General features: G+C 41.6%; 1 protein-coding gene across 5 annotated transcripts in view; it reads right to left on the bottom strand.

Moving 5' to 3' along the window:
- Window positions 1–23,966, bottom strand: part of kidins220a (kinase D-interacting substrate 220a) — a 47,275-nt gene that overhangs the window by 18,048 nt on the left and 5,261 nt on the right. For all 5 annotated transcript variants that reach the window (XM_063498086.1, XM_063498085.1, XM_063498087.1 and 2 more), the window contains exons 4-23: window positions 23,499–23,597; window positions 22,224–22,322; window positions 21,781–21,879; window positions 21,467–21,565; window positions 20,487–20,684; window positions 20,282–20,380; window positions 19,846–19,944; window positions 18,121–18,219; window positions 17,843–18,020; window positions 17,568–17,732; window positions 17,256–17,435; window positions 15,907–16,072; window positions 15,556–15,707; window positions 14,706–14,806; window positions 14,377–14,562; window positions 14,051–14,191; window positions 12,938–13,175; window positions 10,033–10,124; window positions 7,515–7,659; window positions 6,911–7,073 (exon numbers count right to left, since the gene is read on the bottom strand). In XM_063498086.1, coding sequence (XP_063354156.1) covers window positions 6,911–7,073; window positions 7,515–7,659; window positions 10,033–10,124; window positions 12,938–13,175; window positions 14,051–14,191; window positions 14,377–14,562; window positions 14,706–14,806; window positions 15,556–15,707; window positions 15,907–16,072; window positions 17,256–17,435; window positions 17,568–17,732; window positions 17,843–18,020; window positions 18,121–18,219; window positions 19,846–19,944; window positions 20,282–20,380; window positions 20,487–20,684; window positions 21,467–21,565; window positions 21,781–21,879; window positions 22,224–22,322; window positions 23,499–23,597 — 2,798 coding nt within the window. The remainder of the gene's footprint in view (window positions 1–6,910; window positions 7,074–7,514; window positions 7,660–10,032; window positions 10,125–12,937; window positions 13,176–14,050; window positions 14,192–14,376; window positions 14,563–14,705; window positions 14,807–15,555; window positions 15,708–15,906; window positions 16,073–17,255; window positions 17,436–17,567; window positions 17,733–17,842; window positions 18,021–18,120; window positions 18,220–19,845; window positions 19,945–20,281; window positions 20,381–20,486; window positions 20,685–21,466; window positions 21,566–21,780; window positions 21,880–22,223; window positions 22,323–23,498; window positions 23,598–23,966) is intronic.

The raw sequence follows: 23,966 nt of genomic DNA, 5'->3' as shown, positions 1-23,966 counted from the left end.
CCCGTTCAACGTCACTGAAAGGGATACATATGTCAATAATAATAAGAGAAATTGGAATGAGAAAAAGAAAAATCAATGAGAATGTGAGAGAAAGAAAAGGAAATTACTGTGGTAAAACAAAAGCTTCTCCACTCCAATTTGCGTCCAAGTTAGAGGCAAGGATGTAAAGCCTCGCGTGATTATTAAGGACTTTAAAAAAAGCAGACTGTTTGAGCAACTACTACAGAGGCTGACAACAAGATCACAGAAAGTCAATGATAATATAGAAAAAAAGCACCTGTGAAACCTTTCAACACAGGCTAAATCCTCAATATGTTTCTCTGGGCTTCTTTGCAATTTCAGTGTGGTTTCTGCACACATATTCTAACAAGCCCTAACCTCCATTGACCTTTGAAGGGCCAGGATGTTAATGTCAGTTAAGAGCCGGATGTGTGTGTGTGTGCGTATCAAGATTGCCCGTGGCTCCCGCAGTGGCTGAGTGGTGAATCTCACTGTCCCCTTAAAGGTCAGCGCCGACCCTCTTGTAACCCTGTGCTGCTATTTATAATCAGCCCCCACCTTCTAGCAGTTCCAGCACAAAGACACGGGAAAGCACGAGAGAGATCAGTGATAATGCTCAACACTGCAGAAATACCAAGGTATCAGGCGGCTGTCAGCTTCCCAGCCCTCTGCTCTTTTTCTTCCATCTAAGTGTCACATTTAAATGTTAACCCAACCTTGTGGTCTGATGGATGGGCTCTAAGACCGGAGCAGAGGTCAGCCAGAGGTGTAGCGGTGGGGCTTTTACTGCATTTAAAAATGATTATTTGTGCTTTGTACAAAAAGAGAACAGAGCAGCTCTCTTGTTTCTGACCAATTAGACTAATCCTTCAACCTCGGCTTACAGGCACAAATGAAAAAGGCTTTAAGGATTTTCTAGCAAAGAATGCTGCACAACGTTCTTTCCGTCCTCACATGGTAGCCTCCCTGCACAAATACACACAAGAGCAGTCAAAAACTCCTCTTCCACATACACACACACACACACACACACACACACACCTCCTCCTGTGTCACCTGTACACACTGGCCAGAGCTGTCTTTTTTTTTCCTTTTACATTTTAAGTAGCTCAGTAGGGGTTGGGTGGTGTTGGAGCTGGCTGAGGCTGATTCATGCCTTAGTCACCGCCAGCAAACACCTGAGGGATGGAAGAACGACAGAGCAGGCCAAATCGACCCACACGCATACATGCACTCAAGTGGAATCAGCAGAGGACCGGTTTCACTAATATAAACAGCCACGTGGGACCCAGGGGACATGTGCATGAATTTCTGTGTGTGTGTCCACCACCTGGACTATCTCACTTGGAGCAGCAGCATCACCTGAGGCTTCGAATACACCCGAGACGCTAGCACACCAATGGCAAACGCCTCATGCAGTAATCCTGCTGGTATCTGGTCTGATCCTCTGTAGTATTCACAAGCTTTGGTTCCGTTACCTTATTTTACCTCCAGAGACAGAACTCTCTCTTCTTGCTCTCTCTTTATGCCCTTTCTTATCTCCCCCCACCCCCCAACTGTTCTTCTTTTTCCATCTTTATCTCACACCAACCCTAGTTTCGTTTTTGTCTCTGTCTGTCTTTATCTTTCCCTCAGTCAGGTGGTCTGTCAGCACACTAGTGTGTAGACTCAGTGGTGGTGTCCTATCAGCGATGGAGCCAGAACTCTATTGAGACACAGGTGACTTCACATTAGCCTTTACAAATTCACAAACGTTTGGAGGCCTCTTGGCAAATGGCAGCGCAGTGAACGATCGAATTACCAGTTTTACTCTGTATTTCACTGAAATACCTCCTGGGTACAGGGACAATGGGCTCTCTCAGAGGACAGAGAGAGGGAAGAAAACCATTTTGCGCATTTGTCGTGCAGCTAGATTATAGAATGTGTTGCAAATGCGACAGAACTCCATATGAATGGGCTGTATGGTGAAGAATAAAGACTTTTTTTTCTTCATTTGAGGGCAGGAAAAGTTCAGAAGTGTTCATTATAACAAAAGAACAGGGTCTCGCCATTTTTTGAGTCCAGATTTTTAAGAGCTTATTAAAAGGACTCCACATAAAGGGAATCACCAGCGTGAGCTTTGGAATGGCGCTTTTATCCCTGCACATAATTGCAACCAAATTACAATAATTGTGCCAATTAAAGTAATCCCGAATGAAGAGAGTGTCATCTTAATGTTTCAGTACTTGGGATAAGAGTCTCCCTAATTAAGAGTGAATTGGTGGGCTGCATATTCATTCAGACTGTGATTAGTGGAAAAAAAAAAGTTTTTAAGTGTCCATCGAGTGGCTGGCTGTACATCACTGAAAGGGTGATTGTTTAGCGTATGAACGCTGGGTCAAGCCAACAAATCGGAGGTGAAAAGAAGATGAAAGGATGAGAGAAACAATTCGTTATTCACAAGCCGTGACCTGGTGATTAAAAGCATAGAGGGCACAGAAAGTAGGAAAAAAATTTTTGCCCACAATACTATAAAACATAGTGTCACTGTGCTTCAAAATACAAATTCACCTGACAACAATTTCTCTGCTGTGTTCTGCTTCCTGCACTGTGTGAATGTGTGTGAGTATGCATGTTTGTTGAACACAGCCTGCATCTCAGGGTCTGATTAATTACACCGATTCTCAGAGGAGTTGGGGGTGACATATGTTCTTGCACTGGTGTGAGAGCTAGCTGTGTGTGTGTGTGGTGTGTGTGTGTGTGTGTGTGTGTGTGTGTGTGTGTGTGTGTGTGTGTGTGTGTGTGTGTGTGTGTGTGAGTTTTCTATCAACTGCATGCATAAGATTTGTATGTGATTTCATGTGTGCACCTGTGTAAACTGCAAAAACTTGTAGTGGCAAATGAGTTTCAGCTGAAACATGCACGGATGACAACTCCTGAGTGTGTGTGAGAGAGTGTCTATAAGTCCATGGCATGCAATAGTTTGTGTGTATATATGAGTGGGTGTGTAATGAACAGAAGATTCAGGTGCAACGCCAGAAACACACTCCTGAGTGCAGCAGGGGCATCCTGGCACACACAGGGTACCAGATGTCAGAGCAGTGCAGGAACCTGCTCAGTGGACCAGTGACACTTTTTTTTCTTTTTCTAGAGCTGAAAACTGGATCTGGGCGTCCAGGAATAAACTCTCTTAGGACCCGACTGAACCCGCCCTCACAGATGATTAGATCCAAGTATGTTAACCCTACATCCAAAATTACTTCACTGTGAAACAAATTATCACTAAAAAAAACAAGTACAAGTCATTTGAAAGTCCCTGAAGATCCTGCAGTTAGCATATTTAAATCACATCCAAACCCGAAGATATTCAGTGTTTCAGAAACCAAAGAAAGCAGGAACTCCTTTGGTTCTGGTTCTAGCAACTTGAATGTCTGGAAACAATATTTAATTTTTTCCACTAAAAAACTTCTCACATTTTTTTGCCAACTGACTCATCCACTCACTATTTACATTCCACATGTCTTCATTACTTGTCCTTTCTCGTTGTTCTTTAGGTTTTTCTCTTTCCTAATTAACCGAACTACCTTCTGTCAGCCATACTGCTACACTATAAAGCAAATTATTTGCTAACTTTGCTGGTTTATCTTTTATTTTGTCATTTAGACATTTGATTTTTTTTTTAAATTTTTGCTGATTATTGCCTAATTCTGCATAATTAACTGCTGAACACCATGTCCTTAATGCCTATCCACTGATTTAAATCTTCAACTAATGGCAAAGAACAGAAAAAAGGACACAACTGTAGTTAAGTTTAGAAAATATATTCTGATCACTTATTTTAATTTTTTTTGCTTTTTATTCACAAATACAAACCCCCATGGAGACTAGTACCAACCGTTCACAACAATAATATCAGATGTGTATTCAACATCCTAAAACTACTTGTTCAGACATTTAAATTCACTCTACAAATGAATTTCCATTAGATGGCAAAATGTAATATAATGATGCTGAAAAAGCTCAAGGAAATAAATATACAGCAATAACCGCAAAGCAGGAGAGGGCCAGGGTAGCTATAATCATCAAGTTTCTAATGACAGCTAAGAAACAACTCCTGAGAAGAGACAATAACGAGGAGGAAGTAATGATGTAACCGAAAAATGATAGTCATAATGCTGCAGGCTCCAGATCCAATTTACTAATGGAAAGAAAAAACTCAAAAGAAAGATTTGGGTTTGTTAATTTGACAACTACAAATTGAAGATTTGCAGATGTTGGTCTAAAGCATTTGATTTTTTGTTTTCTTCTCAGGTTCTGTCAGTGTACTGGACAAACCACAATGCTGTGTTTTTTGCAATTTCCCCTGTGAAAGTAGTGATACAAACATTTTACCTATGCTTCGAGTAAAAGCTTGACTGCTTTGGACCAGTATCTTCTTTAGACAGTGCCGTCTTTGTTCCTCACACACCTCTTTCCCTCAGCTACCGTGCATGAGCCTGGGCGGCCCTCAGTCTTAGCATTAACGATAGAAATCGCTGAGGTTATTAACCGATTACGCATTCTCCATCAGATTAAGACGGCTGTACTAGCCTGTTCCTGCAACGGGAATCAGAAGTGAGCTTTTCTCTGCACGCCACGTCCTAAAATGACAGTTCACAGCCCTTCGGTGATGCTTGTCAATGCAAAGCAAGTTAGTGAAAAACATTTAGCTGTTTCGAAATCCTGTCTGTTTGTGTGAGATAGGAGAGAAGGTGGGTAAGCATTTCTGTTTACTATTTCTTAAGAGTTCAGCTCACCCCCTTCACTGAAAGGCCTGTGTGTATTCCATAATAATTTACAGTGTGAAGTTAATTTAGTTTTAATGTATGGGGCATGCAATCTGAACTGAGACCAACTAATGGTGGTTAGCCCCATTTAAAGGGCTTTGGGCAAGGATGAAACCTGCACTTTTGTACTTATGAAGATGGAAACAGAAAAAAATATTTAATTGCAACCACAGCTGCACTGTTTTCAGTCTTATGGTTAACAATAAGCTGTATTTTTGATGCTGTGGTATACTTAGCTTTAGACACTTTTACAAAGAGAGGGGAGAGAAGAGGAAGAGCTGCTGCTTTGTGACTGAGATGCAGGGCGACAGTTGACCTATAAGGGGCTGACTCACCCCCCACGTTCACTTCACCACTAATATATTCACTTAGTAACGCTCAGGGGATGTGCAGTTTTGCTGTGTAAAAATGGCTGTGCATGACAACTCGCACACATGTTTGCAAAATAAAACGCAACAAAGAATAGATGAGATCTGAACCACATGAGCAAAAGGATGCTAAGTATAAAAAAAAGGAAATTATCAAACTGGTCAAAGTGAAGCTGTGAAACGAGACGTGGGTGGATGTGTGTATTTTTTAACGCTCTGAAAAGGAAAGCAAATAGAAGAAGCTATCCACTTCTCAAACAGGCAGGCAATCCCCGAGACCCCGAGGTTCTTAGAGGTCAGTCAAGTGCCCATCCGTCGTTAAAGGGAATGAGACAGAATAACTCATCCAGAACAAAAAAAGGGCCTAAAGAGCCTCAGATCATATGAAAGAGGAAGAAAAGAGCAGAGACAGAAAAAGACAGACAGACAGAGGCCCGAGTCTTATCAGCGGAAGATTGGTGTAGGAGATAAGGCCTCTAGGCAAGGCGTTGTGTTTAGCCTGTTCGAGGCTTCCTGTCATCATCATTAAGCCAGCTTCTTCGACGGCCAATGCGGAACAGAGCAGCCATTTGGAAAGACACTCAGCGAGGAGGAAGATAAAGAAAGACAGGGCCGTTGGTCAAAAGCAAGATGATGGCTATATTAGGTCTAATGAGTAGTCTAAGTACAACCCCATGCTGCGGTAAGGGGACTTGAATCCAGGCCTTTTGTTCGATGTAGAAACATCAGTTTTTATGGCTCTCTTATTTTCCACAATAATTACAGCAAAAGTAAGGATATTTCTTTTAGGGTCTCCAGTGAATGCGAGTAGAGTAAACATACACAGGAGGAAATGTAGTGATATTTTTTCCCATAAAAGGCAGAGAGAAACGAGACATTTAAAAATCTGCATTCTGTAGTGCCATATGGAAAAAGAAAAGGTAATAACTTTTGTCTTTTAAAAAAACCATAGAGCAAAAATCCAGTCTAATGAGGTAGTGGTTTGTGTTTGGAGATGGGGGATGGAGAGTTGTCGGCTGAATCTAGCTGGCTGAATAGCTGACAATAACCGTCTGTGACACTTCCCTGCCGCAGGAGTCGTGGGCGCTAGTGTATTGTGACAGAGTGCAACCTTTAAAGGCCAGCGATTGATGCACAACAGCGCCCAAACCCAGCGACTCAGCCTCTATCGGTCTTCTCCTCTCGTCTGCGGTGAGCACGCCTAAAAGCATTCATGACCTCACAGTATACACACACAGGGACAAGACTTTACTGCTCCTCTTGTAGACTTTAAAGAATTAGTGTCCCTTTGTGAATCTCGAATCCGGGCAATAACTCAGTCATCATTCGCCTTGAACATTATGGTCAATTACAAAATCTGTCTGACAGTTGCCAATTAGTGTGGCACAGCCTTTGGCACTAAATGTGCTCAGATTATCTAGCCTGCATGGAAAACAAAATCCTCTACTGCCACCTGCTGGTTAGGGTTACTTAGACAGGGAGCAATAAAAGCAAATTCTTAGCTGACTTCTCAGTATTTTTATTCCGGCTTGAAGATGTGGAATTTTACTCATCCAAATACATCCATCACCTAATTTTCATTTAGATAATTTAGTTGATGATCAGTCTGCTAGTGCTGCCCTCAAGTTAGAAAGAGAATGAATAAAAGGCAATAAAACAACCCGGGAAAGAAAGGCAAGAAAGTCAATAAATCAGATCAGTAACTAATCAAAAGATGATGTTTCTGTGTGTGTATACCTCTCATAGATGGTCTTGAGAGTAACCTGATCAGACATCCCATCAGCCTCTTCCAAGTACAGGATGATCCATGATGTCCTGTAAGGCCACTCTTCTGTCAGGTTTATCCATGACGCCAGTCGATCCCAGTTAAAGATGATGTGATTGGCGCGTAACAGACGACCTGCCAACAACGAATCAGAGGATTAGGGGCCACAGAAGTCACTTCCAATCTGCTTAATAACAAACATTTTCTTTTGGCTGCATCATTGACTTGTATAACATATAATGGTTTTGCTCACAAGCACTAATCAGCTATAGGGGCTTGTTGTGCCAACTTGCTTAAAAACAAACTGTCAGTGGTAGTGCCAACTGTTTTTAATCTTCTGCTCTGTTCTATTACTGTACCCCTTGTGTAATTTATTATAATATATTTATAACCTCTAAATCCTAAGTCTGCCAAGCTTTTGTGGTTAAATTAAAATTACTGTTTAAGCTTACAAGCAAAATGTACTCTTCATTAAAACAGAACTCTTGAAGCGCGGATGTTGATGTAAAAAGAAAAATGGCTTTATTACTGTAATAATATGAACAGTTCTAAAGCAGATCATGGTTAATTCCTCACCTGTAATAGAAACAATGTTGAGCAGTCTCCTCATGGTCTGTGGGCTGATGTCACAGAACCAGTCCTCGGTCACCAGCAGCTTGGTCAGGTCGAAGGACATCTGTCTGGTGAGGGTCCTCTGCATCTGGCGCCGTCGGTATGTGTCCTTAGCAGACAAACACTCATTAACATGAGGCTGGAGATGGTACATGCTGAATTTTACTTCACAATAAGTTACATAATGGATCGCCAAAAAACACTTTACACCAGGGACGTCCAACTCATTTTATATCATGGGCCACACTTTGATCTTAAGTGGACAGAACCGGTGAAACTACATAATAAATGCATAAAATTACAGGAAAGGTTATTCTAAGGTTCTTCTATATTTATAAACAGTCTTCATAAATACAGTTAAAAGTTTAAAATCTGTGCCCACTTTCACATTTTCTAAAGTTATTTAGTGAGCCAGATTGGAGTCTTTGCCGGACCGACTTTGGCCCACGTGCCTTATATTTGACACCACTGGTTCACAGTATATAATAAAGGGACCAGGAAAACAGGAAGTGTTTTCTAGCCACACATGGAAAAGAAATACAGCAAAGGAACCATAAAGAGCCATAAATTTTTCCTGTTTAATGTTAGACTTCTAAATTGAAACAGCAGCAGTTATTGTGGACCCTGACTGATGTTTGTGAGAACGCACCCTTACTGTCCCGCTATGTGCATCATGAGACCAGAGGAGAGGTTTCATGGTCACCATGTGATCTAAGACCATTTTAAGAACTTTTGCTTCATTAGACTACAACTACATCTAGATGTGATCATTTCTATATTATTCCACATATCCCAGATTTGAGAGAGAGATTTTATTTTAAAGTATCAGCAGCACCACAATAATTTTTAACAGCAAACACTACCTTACTCTCAACATAATCCAGTTAAGGTTTATACTGATAAGCCCTGTAAAAGAGATGTACATTGGTTTCTTTCCCTCCATATAACCAATCTCTTAATGGCCATGACATACACAGCACTAAATCTCTGTGACTGCACAGAAGAAATCAAAGAGCCGCTGTCCAACACTGAAAAGTCATGACACAGGCAAGCTATTGACACAGATCTACCGGAGAACATCTGTGATGATTTCAGACAGCTGCAATGGTCATGAGCCAAGACAAGCCTTTTGGTTGACTTTGAAGTTGTAACACCAGTCTCATGACCTCTTTCTCAGAGAGATGAAACATATGGCCACTGCTCAGTCTGAACCAAAAAGGTCTATCATAGAGACACCTCTTTGGGGCTAGCTTTTTGGTATTTATTAACCTTTGCTGTAGCTTCACAGCTTCAATGGTTTATTTTGATGACTTGTTGAAGTGCTAAGAAATACTAAGCAGCAATTAGTTTCAATCCAATAAATGTCAAAATACTACAGAGATATTTACAGCATCACACTTAATTCAAGAAGTCACAGAATTTCAGTGTGGAGAGAGCTCATAGTCAATTTGCCCTCCTGCCCCCTCATTTTAATCTCCACTTCTAGAAATAGGGCCCTCCTGCCAAGTGCTAGCTAGCGGCATATAAAAAGAGAATGCTGCCCTGTATTAAAGGGGCCAACATCAATAATGGAGGATGCTGGGTAAACCCAAGGTACAACCAAATGTCAAACAAACAAACAAACAAGAAAGGAAAGTGGGAAGGAAAGGGGGGGTTGGGGGGAAGGTCTCATAGGAGGGTGGAAGGCATCAGCGACAGCAGCAGAGTCACTTAGCCTCCTGCCAGCAGACCTGGTGCCAGTGTTTTGTCACTAGGACCCACTGCTGCTAGGCCTTGTCATTAGGCTGTGGCAACGCAGCAGGAAGGATAAACAGCCATTACATCAATTACACCAGGAACCTTGGCCGCACACCGAGCACCTCTCTCTTTTTGTCTCTGTGTGTCTCCTTCTGTCCTCTGGCCTCTGCACCGCCTGCCAACACCACGCCTGTACTCAACCCCCCCCCCCCCCCCTCCTCCTCCTCCCTCCTTCAGGGAGGAGGCTGAAGAGAGAGGGCAGTGAAGGTTTCTCAGCCAGAATATCTCACACGAAGCCAATGTTTTCTGGTCAAAGAGCAGTGAACTGGCAGCTTTTTCATTTTGTTTGATTAATATGTAGAAATCAAACGTGAATATTAAGTACTTTCCTAAACAGCGTGGGTTTTGGGGAAATTATTGAAACAAAAAAAACCTGCCTGCTTTCATATTGTGTCCAAAGCTTCTTCAATGTGCTATTGCAGCCTTTTTGATTTGGGTATTACAGGCTGGTGCAAGCAGTGAACAGTCCCTGCTTAAAGTAGAATTTGAACTAATGACACTTTGGGATTTTTTATTTGATTTTTCTTTTTATTAACAATCTGTTTTGAACTACCACGGCTCTTCCTCATCTTCTTAACTTACAAACCTAAAGTTAGGAAATCAACCACTGATGTGTGTTTGTAAATCCCACCAAAATATTACATGTAATACTTTTTTATATAAACTTGACTTGAATAGCTGTTACCCTGCGGTTTAAGGCATTCTTGCTGCCAAGTTTGGCCTGGTCTTGAGCCAGGCTGTTCTGAGACATCTTCTTGTCCGTGTCTTCATGCCATCCTAGAGAAAGGGAAGAAGAGGAAGAGTCACAGTGTCAACAGAGGCAATCAAGCATGGCCATGTATTAGATGTAAAACAGTTTATGAAACTATGAGTTTATAAAATGCCTCAAAGCTCTGTGTTAACCTACTTCTCTATATTAAAGTGACCATATTATGCCCAGTTACAAGTTTATAACTTTAATTTGTGGGTTAACTAGAAGGCTGGATCATCGTTTTCCTTTTACTATACAGCACCACTTTTTATTATCTCACTGAAACGTATCATTTTAGCTGCTGCCTCTTTAAGACCCCACTTACAAAAATTCCAGTCTACTCTAGATGGGTCAGCTTGCCTGGAGCGTTGGCTAATTAGCGTAGTTCTATGAGGAGGAGCTGCCTTCTTAGACCTAATGGCTAACAAAATCCTGGGTTGTATCCAAGAATATGATCCAGAACAAAAAAGTCTTGCAGAAGCTGCTACCTTACATAAAGCATAACCTTGGTGCAGAGATGATCATGAGCAAAGGAATAACCCGTTAAAGACATTTGCGAATCTAGATTGCTTTCTTTAAAATAACAGGATCAAGAACAGTGCCCGTCTGTATATTTTCTTTTTTTTTTTTTTTGTCTGTCCCATTTGGTTCTTTAGCCGTCAGAATTGTTGTCTGAAGACCAACAAGGATACCCAATGGATTTATTTTGCCAAATGGATCATCATGGCATTGCCGTATTGGTCCATTTGATCAACCTTTGTTGTTATTATTTATTTTATTTTCAGTTGTTACAGACGGGACAGACATGACTGGGGGATAGGAAAAGGAGAAAGAAAGAGAGGAAGGAAAAGAAAAACAGAAGGGAAGAGGGACAGTGAGAGAGGGCACTTACAAAGACAAAGAAAAAAAATCTCCTGGATCACCTGTTGAGAGAAAAAGAATAGAAAACAAGCAAAAAAAACAAAGCAACATACTAAACACAACATCATCACGTTAATCTAGCTAAGTGTAAACAGTAGTAAATACTAAATATTGAATGTTGTTGTGCAGCACGCAGGACAGACAGCGCACAATGTGCTTTGAAGTAGCAGCTAAGAAAGGTGTAGTTTATGTCTACGAACAGTGAACACCCGTGTGCACACCTGTGTGGATCAGCGCGCTTGTATTCAAAAGGTTTCCCCATGTAACGGTCTGCTAGAGGGTGTAGAGGGCCATAGCCCCGTCCCCCAGAGCATGAAGCAGGCATGGAGGAGATCCAGGCTCCAGACATCCAGAGGCCCCAGAGTGCGAGAGCCCAAGGAGGACCACCGGAGGGGCATCTGTGCCACCCTCCTGGGAAGGGCTGAGGAGATCCCCAGACGAGGGGTCACCCAGTAGCCACAGAGCAGAAGCCAGAAGGGGCTGCACTGGCGTGACCGCCGGCAGCTGTGCCAGAGTGAACCGAGTCACAGGCCCAGAGGCCCGAGGGCCCCCTTTGCCCCAGAAGAGGCCTGACCGAGCAACAGGCGCCAGGCCCCGCCAAGTAGCCACCGGGAGTGAGCTGGTGCATACCTGAGCGCCCAGCCCCAGACACCAAGAACCACCAATGCACCGACCCCTGAGGGCATCAGTCACCAGCAGGGAGTGTGGTGAGGGGAGATAGGCCTCCATCCTTTGGAGGGCCTGGGAGTTCCCAGAGAGGTGGAGTCTAAGACCCGACCTGACATATAGACACAGACAAACAGGCACACACAGACACAAACATGCATTTCCACCCTCATGCACATATATACAAACACTCAGCACTCACCCAACATAAGGATAGACATAAATGGACATGTACACACAATCACACTCCCCAAACATACTCTATACCCCGGGTCCAGGTACCCTCACCCCCAGAGGGGGAAACAGCACCCAGACCCAAGAGATGTTACCCTTTCCCACGGGGTGGAGGCAAGCAGACCGCCCCAGGCTCCGCAGCAGCAGGGAGGCCAATCGGACAGCCAACACCTCCTCCCAGCCCCCCCGCCCCGATGGCTAGTAGAGAACGGGGGTGTGTGAAGACCCCATACCTCCCTCCTCCCGCTCATGTGTAGTGTTGCTGCGTGTCGTTCTAAAGTGCATTTAAAACAAGGGAGGGCATGGTGCTGCTGCCAGAGAGCAGCAGGTGTTAGCACGGCCCCTCCCGAGAACCCTCAATGTCTACATGGATTTAAAATTGAGAGGTGGCCACCGGCGCCAGAGGTAGGGTTGAATACACAGACGCCCGTCTGTATATTTTTCTACAAATGTACTATGAGGGAATTGCTAACAAAAAAGCATTCACATCTACAAAAGCTTACAAATTTTGATGCCTCAGTGTGACAATTCCAATATACTATTGCTCTGGCTTATGAAATTAGCCGCACAATGTGCTAACATTGTTATGGGGACACTGCCAAAAGTAATCAATTGGTTATTGGGTTCCTCACATGGAGGGAGTGCACAATGTTTTTGCTCTTGCAACCAGTAACAGAAGACTTAGCGTGTTTGCACTTGGTGAGACATTTTAGAGTTAGCATGAGTGGCTTCAACAAGTAAGTAAAAATGGTGTGTCAAACTGGCTGCTGAGTGGAAATTTTTGTTTTATTGTGACATAGATGTGGGGGAAGTAACACTTGACCTACAAATGAGGTGCTTTAAACTGTTCAGTAGCAGCACTCTATTGTGGGAGAGGTTAACTCCCTTTGTAGTAAACTTTGGGTGTAACTTTGCAGACTTTTTCACACACAAAAAGCTATATAACACACTAAAAGACGACAGTAAAGAAAAAAATAAAAGCACTTTAAAAGGAGGACGTGCAGCCTTTGTCGTTTACCTTCACCAGACAGTGGCTCCCCGTTGGTGGGTGCTGCCATGCTCATCTTTTTAGCTGTGTTAAATCCTCTGCTGTTGAGGAATACGGGCAAGTGGACAATGTTTCTCATGTAGTCGTGTCCATTGATGTTTGAGTCTCTTAGCACACTGTTGAGGTTTTGGTTGATAGCTTTGATGATAATATGGGGGTCACTGGCAAAGATGGAGATAAAAGGGCCTTTAGAAAAGAGGACCCTTACCTGGAAAGAAAAAGAAACACCATAAGAAAGTTTTTCAGTATCTTTCAGTTGCATTAAATATATGTTTCCAATCTAATCACTCCATGACGCGACACCTCGAGGTAGTCAGTCAGCTGTAGTACTTAAACATAATGACTCCTGTGAGAGCTGACTGTCCACAGCACATGGTGCTGGGGAATTCCACTCGACTAACTAAGAGACATTGTCCAAGTGTCACAGGACATCAATTTGTGCTAGATGCAGTGCTGGTTTGTTAACCCGTAGCCAACAACCCTAAGGCTCGCCTGCAGGATGATGAACCTCCTGTCCAAAAGCAGCTGTCAGCAGAATCAAGTGAAAATGCTTTCACATGATGTCTGCATCTTTAATGCACATCATCTGTTAGCAAAAGTACACAGACTGAGAGAAAAAAATTACATTTAGTTAATTGACAAATGTGTTGTTTGAGTCTCTCAAAAGAAGATGGTTTTGGAGTGACTGGGACGTGCTTGCAGAGATGAGAAGATTGCATTAGCACACAGGAGGCTGCCATCTTCCCTGGGATTACTTCACCAAATAATAACATTTGGCTAAAGGAAATTATATTAGAGCAGCTGGGAAAAAGAATCTAAACTTGGAGGCAAGCTGAGGCAGCTGGGAACACCAAGGTGGCTGCAGTGCAACAGAGATGTGTGGTCTCTGTGTGCACAGGTGAAAGACCCACTTTGTGTTTAAACCACATGGCAGATGCTCTAAAACAGTCTGGCTCATAGTTATAAATTTTCTTGAGCGGCAGATGTCAAAAAAATCTAATTATTCCATTATCTTGTTTTCAGTCAAGAGGAAGCTGCTCTAATCGTTAATCTGCCGGTACTGACGCACATGAAAACACGCACCGTGTCCAGCATCTGCAGCACTCTGTCCTGCTCGCAAGCATCTAGCCCATCAATGATAACCGCCATGCGTGTCTGGTTCTGGGTAAAGCCATCGATAGTTTTGGCCATTTTTGACATCAGCTCCACTTCATGTTTCAGAACCTGTGAGACATAAAAAAACCCAAAACAAATCAAAGCCAATTCATTTTCTATAAACTAAAGGAAATCAATTGAATTAGAAAGCACAACTTCATAATTTCATAAGCAAACTGAATGCCCCACTGTCATGGCAACAGGATGTCAGAGGATTTCCATTTTCTCTTGATTATGTACAATTACTAAATTACCTTCATAAACCCTTCACTCTTGAGTCTATGCAAGTTGTTGGCAGCGCTGTGCAGGCGTTTCCTCTGGGAGTTGAGGACAGAGTCAGCCACCTGCCACCAGGTCTTACAGTTGAGCAGCAGGGCAAGGCCAACCACGCTAGCCATCGCAATCAGCACTGCATTTACTGTCAGATTCCTAGGGTCAACCTGAGGAACCAAAAGATAAAAAGTAGGACTGAAACTCTGACACATACTGGGTAGGCTCTCTTCTTGTAAGGCTATTTCAGACCAGCATAAAATAAACAAAATACACCTACACAGTCTTTTTTCAGAGAACTAAAAACACCTACCTTAAAAATAGACAACAGTGCCACACCAGTGATCAAGCACCCTAGCGTCAATGCAAAGAGTACAAATGAGGGAAGACAACATGTTTTCTTCCATTTTTGACCTAAGGGGTTCACAGAAAGGAGACAGTAATATTACACAGATGCATGGAGGGCACAACAAACCTTCACATGTTAAAAATACATCAAGAAGGATATAAAGACTTTTTAAGTTGAATAAAACAATGAATTTAAAAAAATCCTGCTACATCAGCAGCTACCGGTGTTTATACTGGGCTTACTGGAAGCTCTGGTCCCGAATCTACTCTGCAGCCTGCTCCTTCTTTCTATTCATTTACTTTCAACATTAACTTGCAAGTTTGTTTTGTTTATCATTTGTTGTTTGCTGTTGAAGCAGGTTAAAACCACTCCTGCATGACCAAACCAAATGTAGCTAGCTAAGAGGGAGACAGATGTCGGGAGATGATTTGTGCAGCTTTCTTAAAAGGTCTGTTTACTGCGACACAGGTATCTCTCTCTCTCCTTCTTGGTCTCTCGAGCGCTTTCTTTCATTTGTATTTCCGTCATATTTTTTGCCCACACTGACTCACCAGCACAATTTGTGCAGTGGTTCACCAAGAAAAGAATGCTTATAAGACTCCCACAGAATTCCCATCATTATAATTTTACATAGGTTCTGATTAATGAAAAGACATACATTCATATTATTTATCCTTTGCTGAACTGCAGCACGTTAAAAAAACGCATTTAGTTATATAGTGTGTTATTTGTAAATGTAATATTCTTTATTGTCTCAGTAAAATTTTTCTTTACGAGTCCTGACATGACTCATAAAAAAAGCCAGTAACATCACCTTGGATCTCATCACTCTTGAAAACCCTAAACAGCCGGGTGGCTAAGAAGCCAAACTCCCTCTCGCAGGCATCTGACAGCGTTGCAATCATTTCAGCCATTGAGGTCTCTCCTCCAACACTGGACAGGCGATTATAATCAGTAAACAAGAACCTGCATAAAGAGGGAGAGAATGCAGATCAGTATTTAGTTTAATATCATCAGTACAACAGACATATACAGAGTTAGCCGATTGTGCTAACGAATGCATTAAATTTTGCAACTTACAACAAGAAAATTGTGAAGGTGTATTTTATTTGTTGACTACAATAAATCGAGTGGATGTAGTTCTGTGTCTGTGCATCATTGTCACCTGACAGGAAGGGCACGGGTGGTCTGCTCAGGGAGTTCACGAGGGTTGACAAACATCAGTTTGAGCAGCAGCTCCAGGTAACCGACATGACGAGCGAGCTGGGTGCTGATGACCCACGCCCAGTTCCAGCTTTCCCTCTCACGTCGGCTTCCGAAGTACACCAATACTAAATGCAGAAGACATATCACAGTCAACAAAGAAAAAAATAACATTATCCACTTTACTCCATTTAACCAATATCTGGGATTACTTTATCTTCTTAAACCTCAAAAGGTTTGGCTCCTGAAATTCAGTAAGATTTTTACCAAGACCAAGCCTCAGTGACAAAAATAAAAGTAAAAAAAAATATAACAGGCACAAATTTTTCAAATGCTGTCAAGTATGGCGTAACCAGGATGATGATGGAGTAGGATTGGTTGTGCTTCTTGTTAAGATTTTACGAATTTAAGACACATTAAAGCATTCACCAAACATGCAAAAAAGCCCTGCTTCAAGACCAGGAGGAGACTTAAAACTCTGGGAGGGATGGGTCACAAACAGCATGCAGGATAAAAATCTACTAAATCAAATATACGCTGTGGCGCCCCCTTGTGAATATGAAAACAGCCGAAAGACGTTTCTTCACGCTTCAGTAAATTATGATTCAAACAATGGCTGATCTGTAAGCACTGAGCTGGATCTTTAAAGCATCCATTTTTTCTCTTTATTTTGTTATTAATTGTTTTTTTTTCACTCATTGTTCCTATTTTTTTTGCTTTAGTCAATATTTCTATACTGTCTGCAGTGGTTGCTTGACTATGTTTCTACTAGTAATTGTCTCTGTATTAGGATAATAGAAAACCCCAAAAGCCTAACCAGGGACAAGATCTGCAAATTAGTTTGGCTAGAAGTCCTAGTGTAGCAATGTTTACACGTAATGTCCACTAAAAGGAATTAAAATTTAATAGTAGCTAAGCTGGTAATTTTTTAAAAAGGGGTTCATTACAACACTGTTACTGACTCATTATTAAAAGGCTGTTAAAAGGCTTTGATTTACAGTTTAGATTAAATGTTTTTGCACAGCATAAAGACATGCCACACTGAAACAGGGGTCAAAATATTTTCCAGTTAAAGAATTCTGCTCGACATTCTCTTTGGACAGCAGGACGGCACAGAAACAAAGCTCGAGCTGTGCTCCAGCCCTGAGCATCTGTTTTCTATAAGAGCCCCAACGCAAACCATTAAGTCCAAAATATGTCCAAATGGAGGCTGACCTTTTATTCTCATCTCACTGCAGAGTGATTCAAATCAAAGCAGAGTTTTCCCACAATCATTCAGTACCCAGTATTCAAGCCGGTCTGTCTCCTCACCAAAAAAGATGTAGAGCAGGGCGAGGAGGCTGAGCGAGACCGCGATCGCCAGTTTGGGATTAACAGTAAAGCCCAGAACGACGGCCACTGAGCCGCAGAGCAGCAGGGTGAGGAAGACTACCAGCCATGAGAACTGGAACAATGGCTCTATCTGCTGGCCTGCAAATGTCTTCATCTCATCTGTTGAACAAGAGAAGAACGGAGAGGCGAAAACAAAAAAGAAATTTATAAAACAATAAAAAGTACTTTCCACATCCCTGTACCACTTTATTCTCATCCAGGATGTTTTCCCAATGCTGTGAGATTACATACCCTCCAGTTTCTTAAGAAGGAAAGACTTGCCACTGCCCCACTGAGCATACAGGCCAACGCAGATAGGCGGCTGCATCGTGGGCTCACTAAGGATGTCTGCTAAAGCGCTGCTATATAGGTCATAACCCAACATGTCTCCATCAGACTCAGTGGGGGACAGGTGCTCTGAGAGAAAGTTAGGGGAAAAAAATATTCAGCGAAAATAAACAGCTTCTTTTCTCAAATTCTGAACTTAAATTCTCTTTTTTTAGTTTGCAGTGTGAAATGTGTCGTACTCGCTCCAAATATCTGCGTCAGGATGCTTTTCTGGTGGGTGCAATCGATGTTGTACGGTGTTTCTCCAGCTTTGTTGGGACGGTACAACAGGCGGCCATCTTTCGGGTTTCTCAGCAGCAGCTCGGCCAACTTTCGGCTACGCCCTCGAATGGCGATGTGGAGAGGCGTGTCTCCTTTCTGAGAGGAGAAAACACAGAGCTCAGTTAATGACTGTTCACTCCAAGCTGAGAACACAATCTAAAAACAGAAGCAAGACCAAGCATGCTTTAAACAGTACCTTGTCCACTGCAGACACCTTGGCTCCTTTATCCAGCAAGAGTTCCACGATCTCTATGTTCCTCATTTTCGTTGCTTTGATAAGCGGGGTCTCTCCCTCCTACAACCCAAACAAACACAATCACTCAATTAACTTTACAATGATTTCCCTTCAGAACTTCAGAACCACATCACCTTCGTATGCAGCAGACTATTTATTACATTACACACTGTTAAATTTCACATCTTGGCTAATCTTAATATGTGACTAATAATGTACAAAGCACAAAAGAATCTATGCCTGAGGTTATTTGTTATCAGAGAGATGCAGCATGAACTCAGAGCAAGGGTCAGGTAACATATGAAAAAGATTGAGGGGTAAAGTTGTGAAATAAAGTACTGTACAGTCTTGAGACACCCCTCATTTCTTAATATTTGCTTGGAAAGTCTGAAATAGGTGTAGCGATTTCTCGAGTCATGTCCATACATATATGGATACAGAGTACATAAAGTATAGACAGAGTTTGCGTAATTCTAACATGCATAAAATATTTGGTGTGGCCACCATTATTCTTCAAAACAGCCTGAATTCTCTTGTGCAAGCTTTCTTGTAATTTCTTTAGGTAGTATTCAGCTGTAGCTCTCCAGGCGTCTTAAAGCTCTTCTTTGGATGTTGGCTGCCTTGTTATTTTGTTCTCTGTTAAGATGATCCCACACTGCTTTAACAATGTTGAGGTTCGGGCTCTGGGGAGGCCAAATGCATCTCTCTGTTCCTTGCTGGATTTGTTCCCATTTGTTAAGGAGATTACTTTACTGTTCACCTTCTGCTCCACTTGTTCAGTTTCTTTGTTTTATTTATTTATTTAGTTTTTCAGCTCTCTGGAATCACCTACAATTTTATGTTTGTGAAAACTGTGTTATTGTTGAGATTTTATACAGATAAAACTAAAAAAAACAAACAACAGAACACGTTATTTGTTTTTTGCAATAGGCTTATTGTAAGAAAATGCCTGAAGATACAATTTCAAATTGGGTCTTTGCTAAACTGCCTCATGTGTAGACATAACACTTTGTAGACAATGTGTTATGTGTAGACACAACACCGGTTCATCCTTGACTTAGGTGTCTTTTTTTGACCGATTTCTTGAATGACTCACAGGTCAGTGTTAAGTGGCTTAAACAAAAACAATGCCTCTGAAAATGCTGTGGTACAATGACTGGACTGAAAATGAGCAAAAAAGCAGCCGATGTACAAAGAAATACTTTGAAAGACCTTCAGAAAGCCTGGAAAACTTTTTTAAAAATGACAAGAATTCCTCTGGAAGCAAAATATAAAGATATCACGGTGACATTTGCACAGTATTGTATAAATCTAAGGTTTATTTTTATTTATTGTTATTCTTACCATTTGTTTAGTGAAATCCAGTTATAAAAGTGTTGCTATTTAGAAAACACTCTGTAAAAGTGAAGGTTACAGCCTTCCTCTTTCAACTTAACTAAATTCTTTGTTTTATTTATTTATTTGTTTGGAAACACATTTGCTGTTGTTGTCTCTGAATAATGGCCAAAATAAAAAAGAACAATGAATCAACATCACACATTTAAAAATAAATAAATAAATACCATTATATATAAATACCAATACCATATTTTAAAATTTGATTTAGTGTATGAAAAATCTGGAGGATTTAAATTGCAACATAATCAAGAAATCAAATTAAAGAAGTTCAAAGGTCAAGAAAGATACCTTGGTGGCGCTCTCGGTGTCAGGGTTGCACTGCAGAATGTCTCTCACCATGGTAGCATTACCTTTCTCCACTGCCCAGTAGAGGGCAGTCTTTCCATCCTGATGAAAAATAAAGGCTTGTTTTGTACTAACAACAACAAATTGCATTAAAAAAAAATCTCAAATAAAATAAAATATATAAGGTTTAATATGCATAGCTGGGAATGCAGCATATTATGCTGTACTGTGCATATTTTTATGCACACTGGGTTAAGGTAGGTCTATACAACAACAAGAAATATCTGTAATTCTAACCCATGGGGAAAAGTTCACTTTACTGAGAAACAATAGGGATAAGTAAACAGTACTGATCAGTAGGGTAACATTTTACACCGAGCACATGAGAGGGCCTCCTGCCTTCTTTCAAACATCAGTAAGACAGAAGGAGAGCTTCTACCTGGCCCCTGGCGTCAATATCAGCATATTTGTTCAACAGAGCTCGCACTATCTCCACATGACCTCCTCTAACTGCTCCTATCAGCATTGTTTCCCCACTCTGCAAGAGAGAAACCAGAGAAAACCAAACAGAGAAAAGTGAGTTGTATTTTATTTCCATTGTATTTCATATCAGCCACTGCTGCTGCTACTGTCAAACATCTCACCCTGTCTGGAACATTGACGTAGGTGCCGGCGTCAAGCAGGTCCTGCACAATTTCTGTGTGTCCCTCCTTGGCAGCGATGGTGAGGGCTGTGTTGTGGTCTTTGTCTGTCTTGTTAACGTTTGGGTTCCTCTTCAGCAGCTCTTTGACAACCTCTGTGTAGCCGCCTTTCACGGCCACAATCAGAGCCGTCATTGAGTTCTGTGAAACCAAGAAAAGAGGCATATTTAGACATCATTCGAACCCCTTTTTGCCATACATTCCTATTATCAAACAAAAAATGTGCAGTTATCGGTAAAGATCATCCTTTCCCGCATGCTTGTTTATTTCAGGAGCTTTAAGAGACAATACACCCTTCTGTCAATTAACAATCTAGCTTAAAGAGCCTAATAACTCGGGTTTTGCAAACTCCACAGAGTCTCTTAATCACTGCCTTTTAAACTGCTCTGTAACATTAGCTATGACAGTTCCATCCGATTACTGATGCAGCACGTAAAAAAAGCGCATCATTCACTTTGTGTTAGCACAGATGCAACATGACTTGAAGCAGCACAGATGCACTACATTGCAGAAATCATTGGGTGGGGGGTGGGGGGTGGGGGGGTGTTAAGATTGCGTTTTGTTCGTGTGGAAATAAAATAAATAATGTTGCTACTCAAACATTCCAGACACAAAATAATTAAGAACATTATTTTTATTAATAATAAAAGTGACTGTGCTGAAACCTTTAGTGGCATCATCACAACTAATGCCAAATGAAGTTCTTGAGTAATTACATCTGTGTGGAGTACTCATTGAAATAAATGACAGCATTGTCTTGTTTATAGTTATGTGAACTACAGCTGAGGTGCTGCCTAATGTACAGTTTGACTCGTAATCAAAATAATTTACACAGAAAGGAAAACACTCCCTTTGACACAGTGTGTCCATTTTTATATGAAACGATTAGCATCACTGCTGAATGCTATTGACAGTCTACTTACTGCTCCTTCCTGGTCTACATCAGCTCCATTGGCCAAGAGGTGCATCACACAGTCATAGTGGCCCTTCCGGGCTGCCCAGATCAAGGGAGTGGTGCCATACTACAAATAAAAAATGACAGAGTGCAAGAGATGATTCAATCAACAACCTAGAGATTGATTAATCATGAAGGAAGGGCAATAAATAAGAGGCCCAGGACACAGGAAAGGCACTTGGGGAATAAGAATGTTCTTTTAGGCCGAGCCCTAACCACAAAGCACATCTTATGTGGGATTTAAAGCAAGTAAATAATGAGCATCTGTCAGTATGTAGTTACCTTGTCTGAGCAATTGACCTTGGCTCCATGCTCCAGCAGGAGACGGACAATCTCTGCGTGGCCTCGACCTGCCGCCCAGATAATGGGGTAGACGCTGTACTGTTGGGGCAGAGGACAGCCGTGTAGTCATGCTGACAGTAACTAATGATCAGTGTTAAGCCCGCGGTCATACAAATGCTTCAAGCTGTAAAAGCAGATGATGGGGAGAGGCAAAGCACTGTGGTGCTTACCCCATTTTTATCTTTAATTCTCAAATTTACTGACTTTTACCACTTATTTAAAATGAGACATTTCTCTCTATTTCCCTGCATTTATACAGAATTTAAAATCATAACAAACAAACCAAATAATGTCTTTATTCAGATTATCAGATCACAGATGTCCAAAGATTTCAGAAGACACAGATAACAAAGAAATAACAATGCTGGGTTGAGTTTTTATACCTGTCCAGTGATGTTAGGATTAGATCCTTTTTCCAAAAGCAGCTGGGCCACATCTGTACGACCTTTATAGGCTGCCCACATGAGAGCAGTCCAGCCTCCCTAAGTAGAAAACACAGATAATCTAGTTCAGCTAGTGAGGAGTGTAAGTGTACATGATCAGAAAACAGCAACACACACAACGCATGTAATATTCAGTTTATTTTATTATAATAAAGAGGAAGACAAACAACAGTACTGACCTTACAGGCTAGTACAGATCTAGACAGATTTTGTGGTTGGAAAATGTGCTATTTAAAGATGACGTGACCCAGTAAGTGAAGTATCACACAGTGTCGTTTATTATAATCCCACTGTGATGACTGACTGTGATCTCTCCTACGCAGCTTAGACACACCATGAACGCCAATGAGTCAGCCCACCTCCTGACTCATTGCCATGGAGTTGCAGAGGCCAAGGATTTATAATGTACATGTCTGGTACATAATACGAAAGCAAATGTATCCTTTGATACACGATGATACATAAAGACTGTTATTTTTCACTATCCTTACTGTGTTTTTTAACATTTCTCCCAGGATTTCAGCCCAGTTAGGAACAACATGTAGATCATATTTCTTAAGCATTGCTTTTAATCTTATTAATACAGAAAAAAGCTTCTACAGTTTGGTTACTGTCGAGTGTCTGCCTCTGACAAAGTAACTAAATCATATCACTGCCCCATGCCAAGACAACCAGAGCCCAGTAAATGGGATTACTACTAGAAAGGAGCCATCAGACAGAAAGTAATTTAATTTGAGGTCGATTTCCAAGCTAATGCATTACTCTGTTCAACCAGCACTGGAACTGTCACATCAAACAGAAAGCATTAATAAATATAAAAGGAATATATACCATTTCAGTAAATTCATAAGACTGATTTGGGGTCTTATTCTTTTCTGTTGTTCAGCTATCTAGCCTTTTTTTATATTATCGTAAATTAAATCATTTTGGTTGTGCTTGGAGCTTGTTCCAGCTCAGCAATATACCCCAAATACATTTTAGGATGCACTTAAGACTTTATTTGGTAACACTGATTGAAAGTAAGGGGAGTTAGTGAGGAGCTAAAGCAAAACAAAAGGCTATCGGCCAATACGTAACAGGTGTTAGGCTAGCTTGATGTTGGGAGCCCAGTTTTCTAGCCTAATTTCATTTTTGCTCCTTTGTATTTGTAGTAGAGTAAACACAAACTTTACATATTTTAAATGAGGAACAATTTCACACCGTCTACATTCTCACCATGTCTCTGTGCTCAAGGTTAGCATTGTTCTCCAGCAAGTCCCTCACCACCTCGATGTGTCCCTCCTTAGCTGCCGAGATCAGCGCCGTCCAGCAGTCCTGTACACAGACACTACCTGTTACTTTGAGAACTCCCATTCTCTAAATCCAGTTGACAGAGCATCTGTCAGAGCAATAAATGGGACGCTCGAGGATGGTCAGAAAAAAAAAAGAAAACCGCACCTACCAGCTGGTCGTACCAGGTGCTCATGGGAACGCGGTGTCGCATCGAGAGACAAAGGTGTCACGGAGCGCGAGTGTGAGACACGGAAAGGACTACGAAATGGAAAACTTCCTCTCTCTTCTTTGACTTTGAGTGCGCCATGTGTAATAATAGGTTACATTACGTGAGATGTTAATAAGTGGTGTGAGAGCAATGCATGCGTGCGTCGAAGTAGGAGGCTGCATGCATGCGTGAGTGTGTGCTGG

This window comes from Pelmatolapia mariae, linkage group LG16_19 (genome assembly GCF_036321145.2).
Source record: "Pelmatolapia mariae isolate MD_Pm_ZW linkage group LG16_19, Pm_UMD_F_2, whole genome shotgun sequence".
Lineage (NCBI taxonomy): Eukaryota > Metazoa > Chordata > Actinopteri > Cichliformes > Cichlidae > Pelmatolapia > Pelmatolapia mariae.
This window is presented reverse-complemented; position numbering and strand designations above follow the sequence as displayed.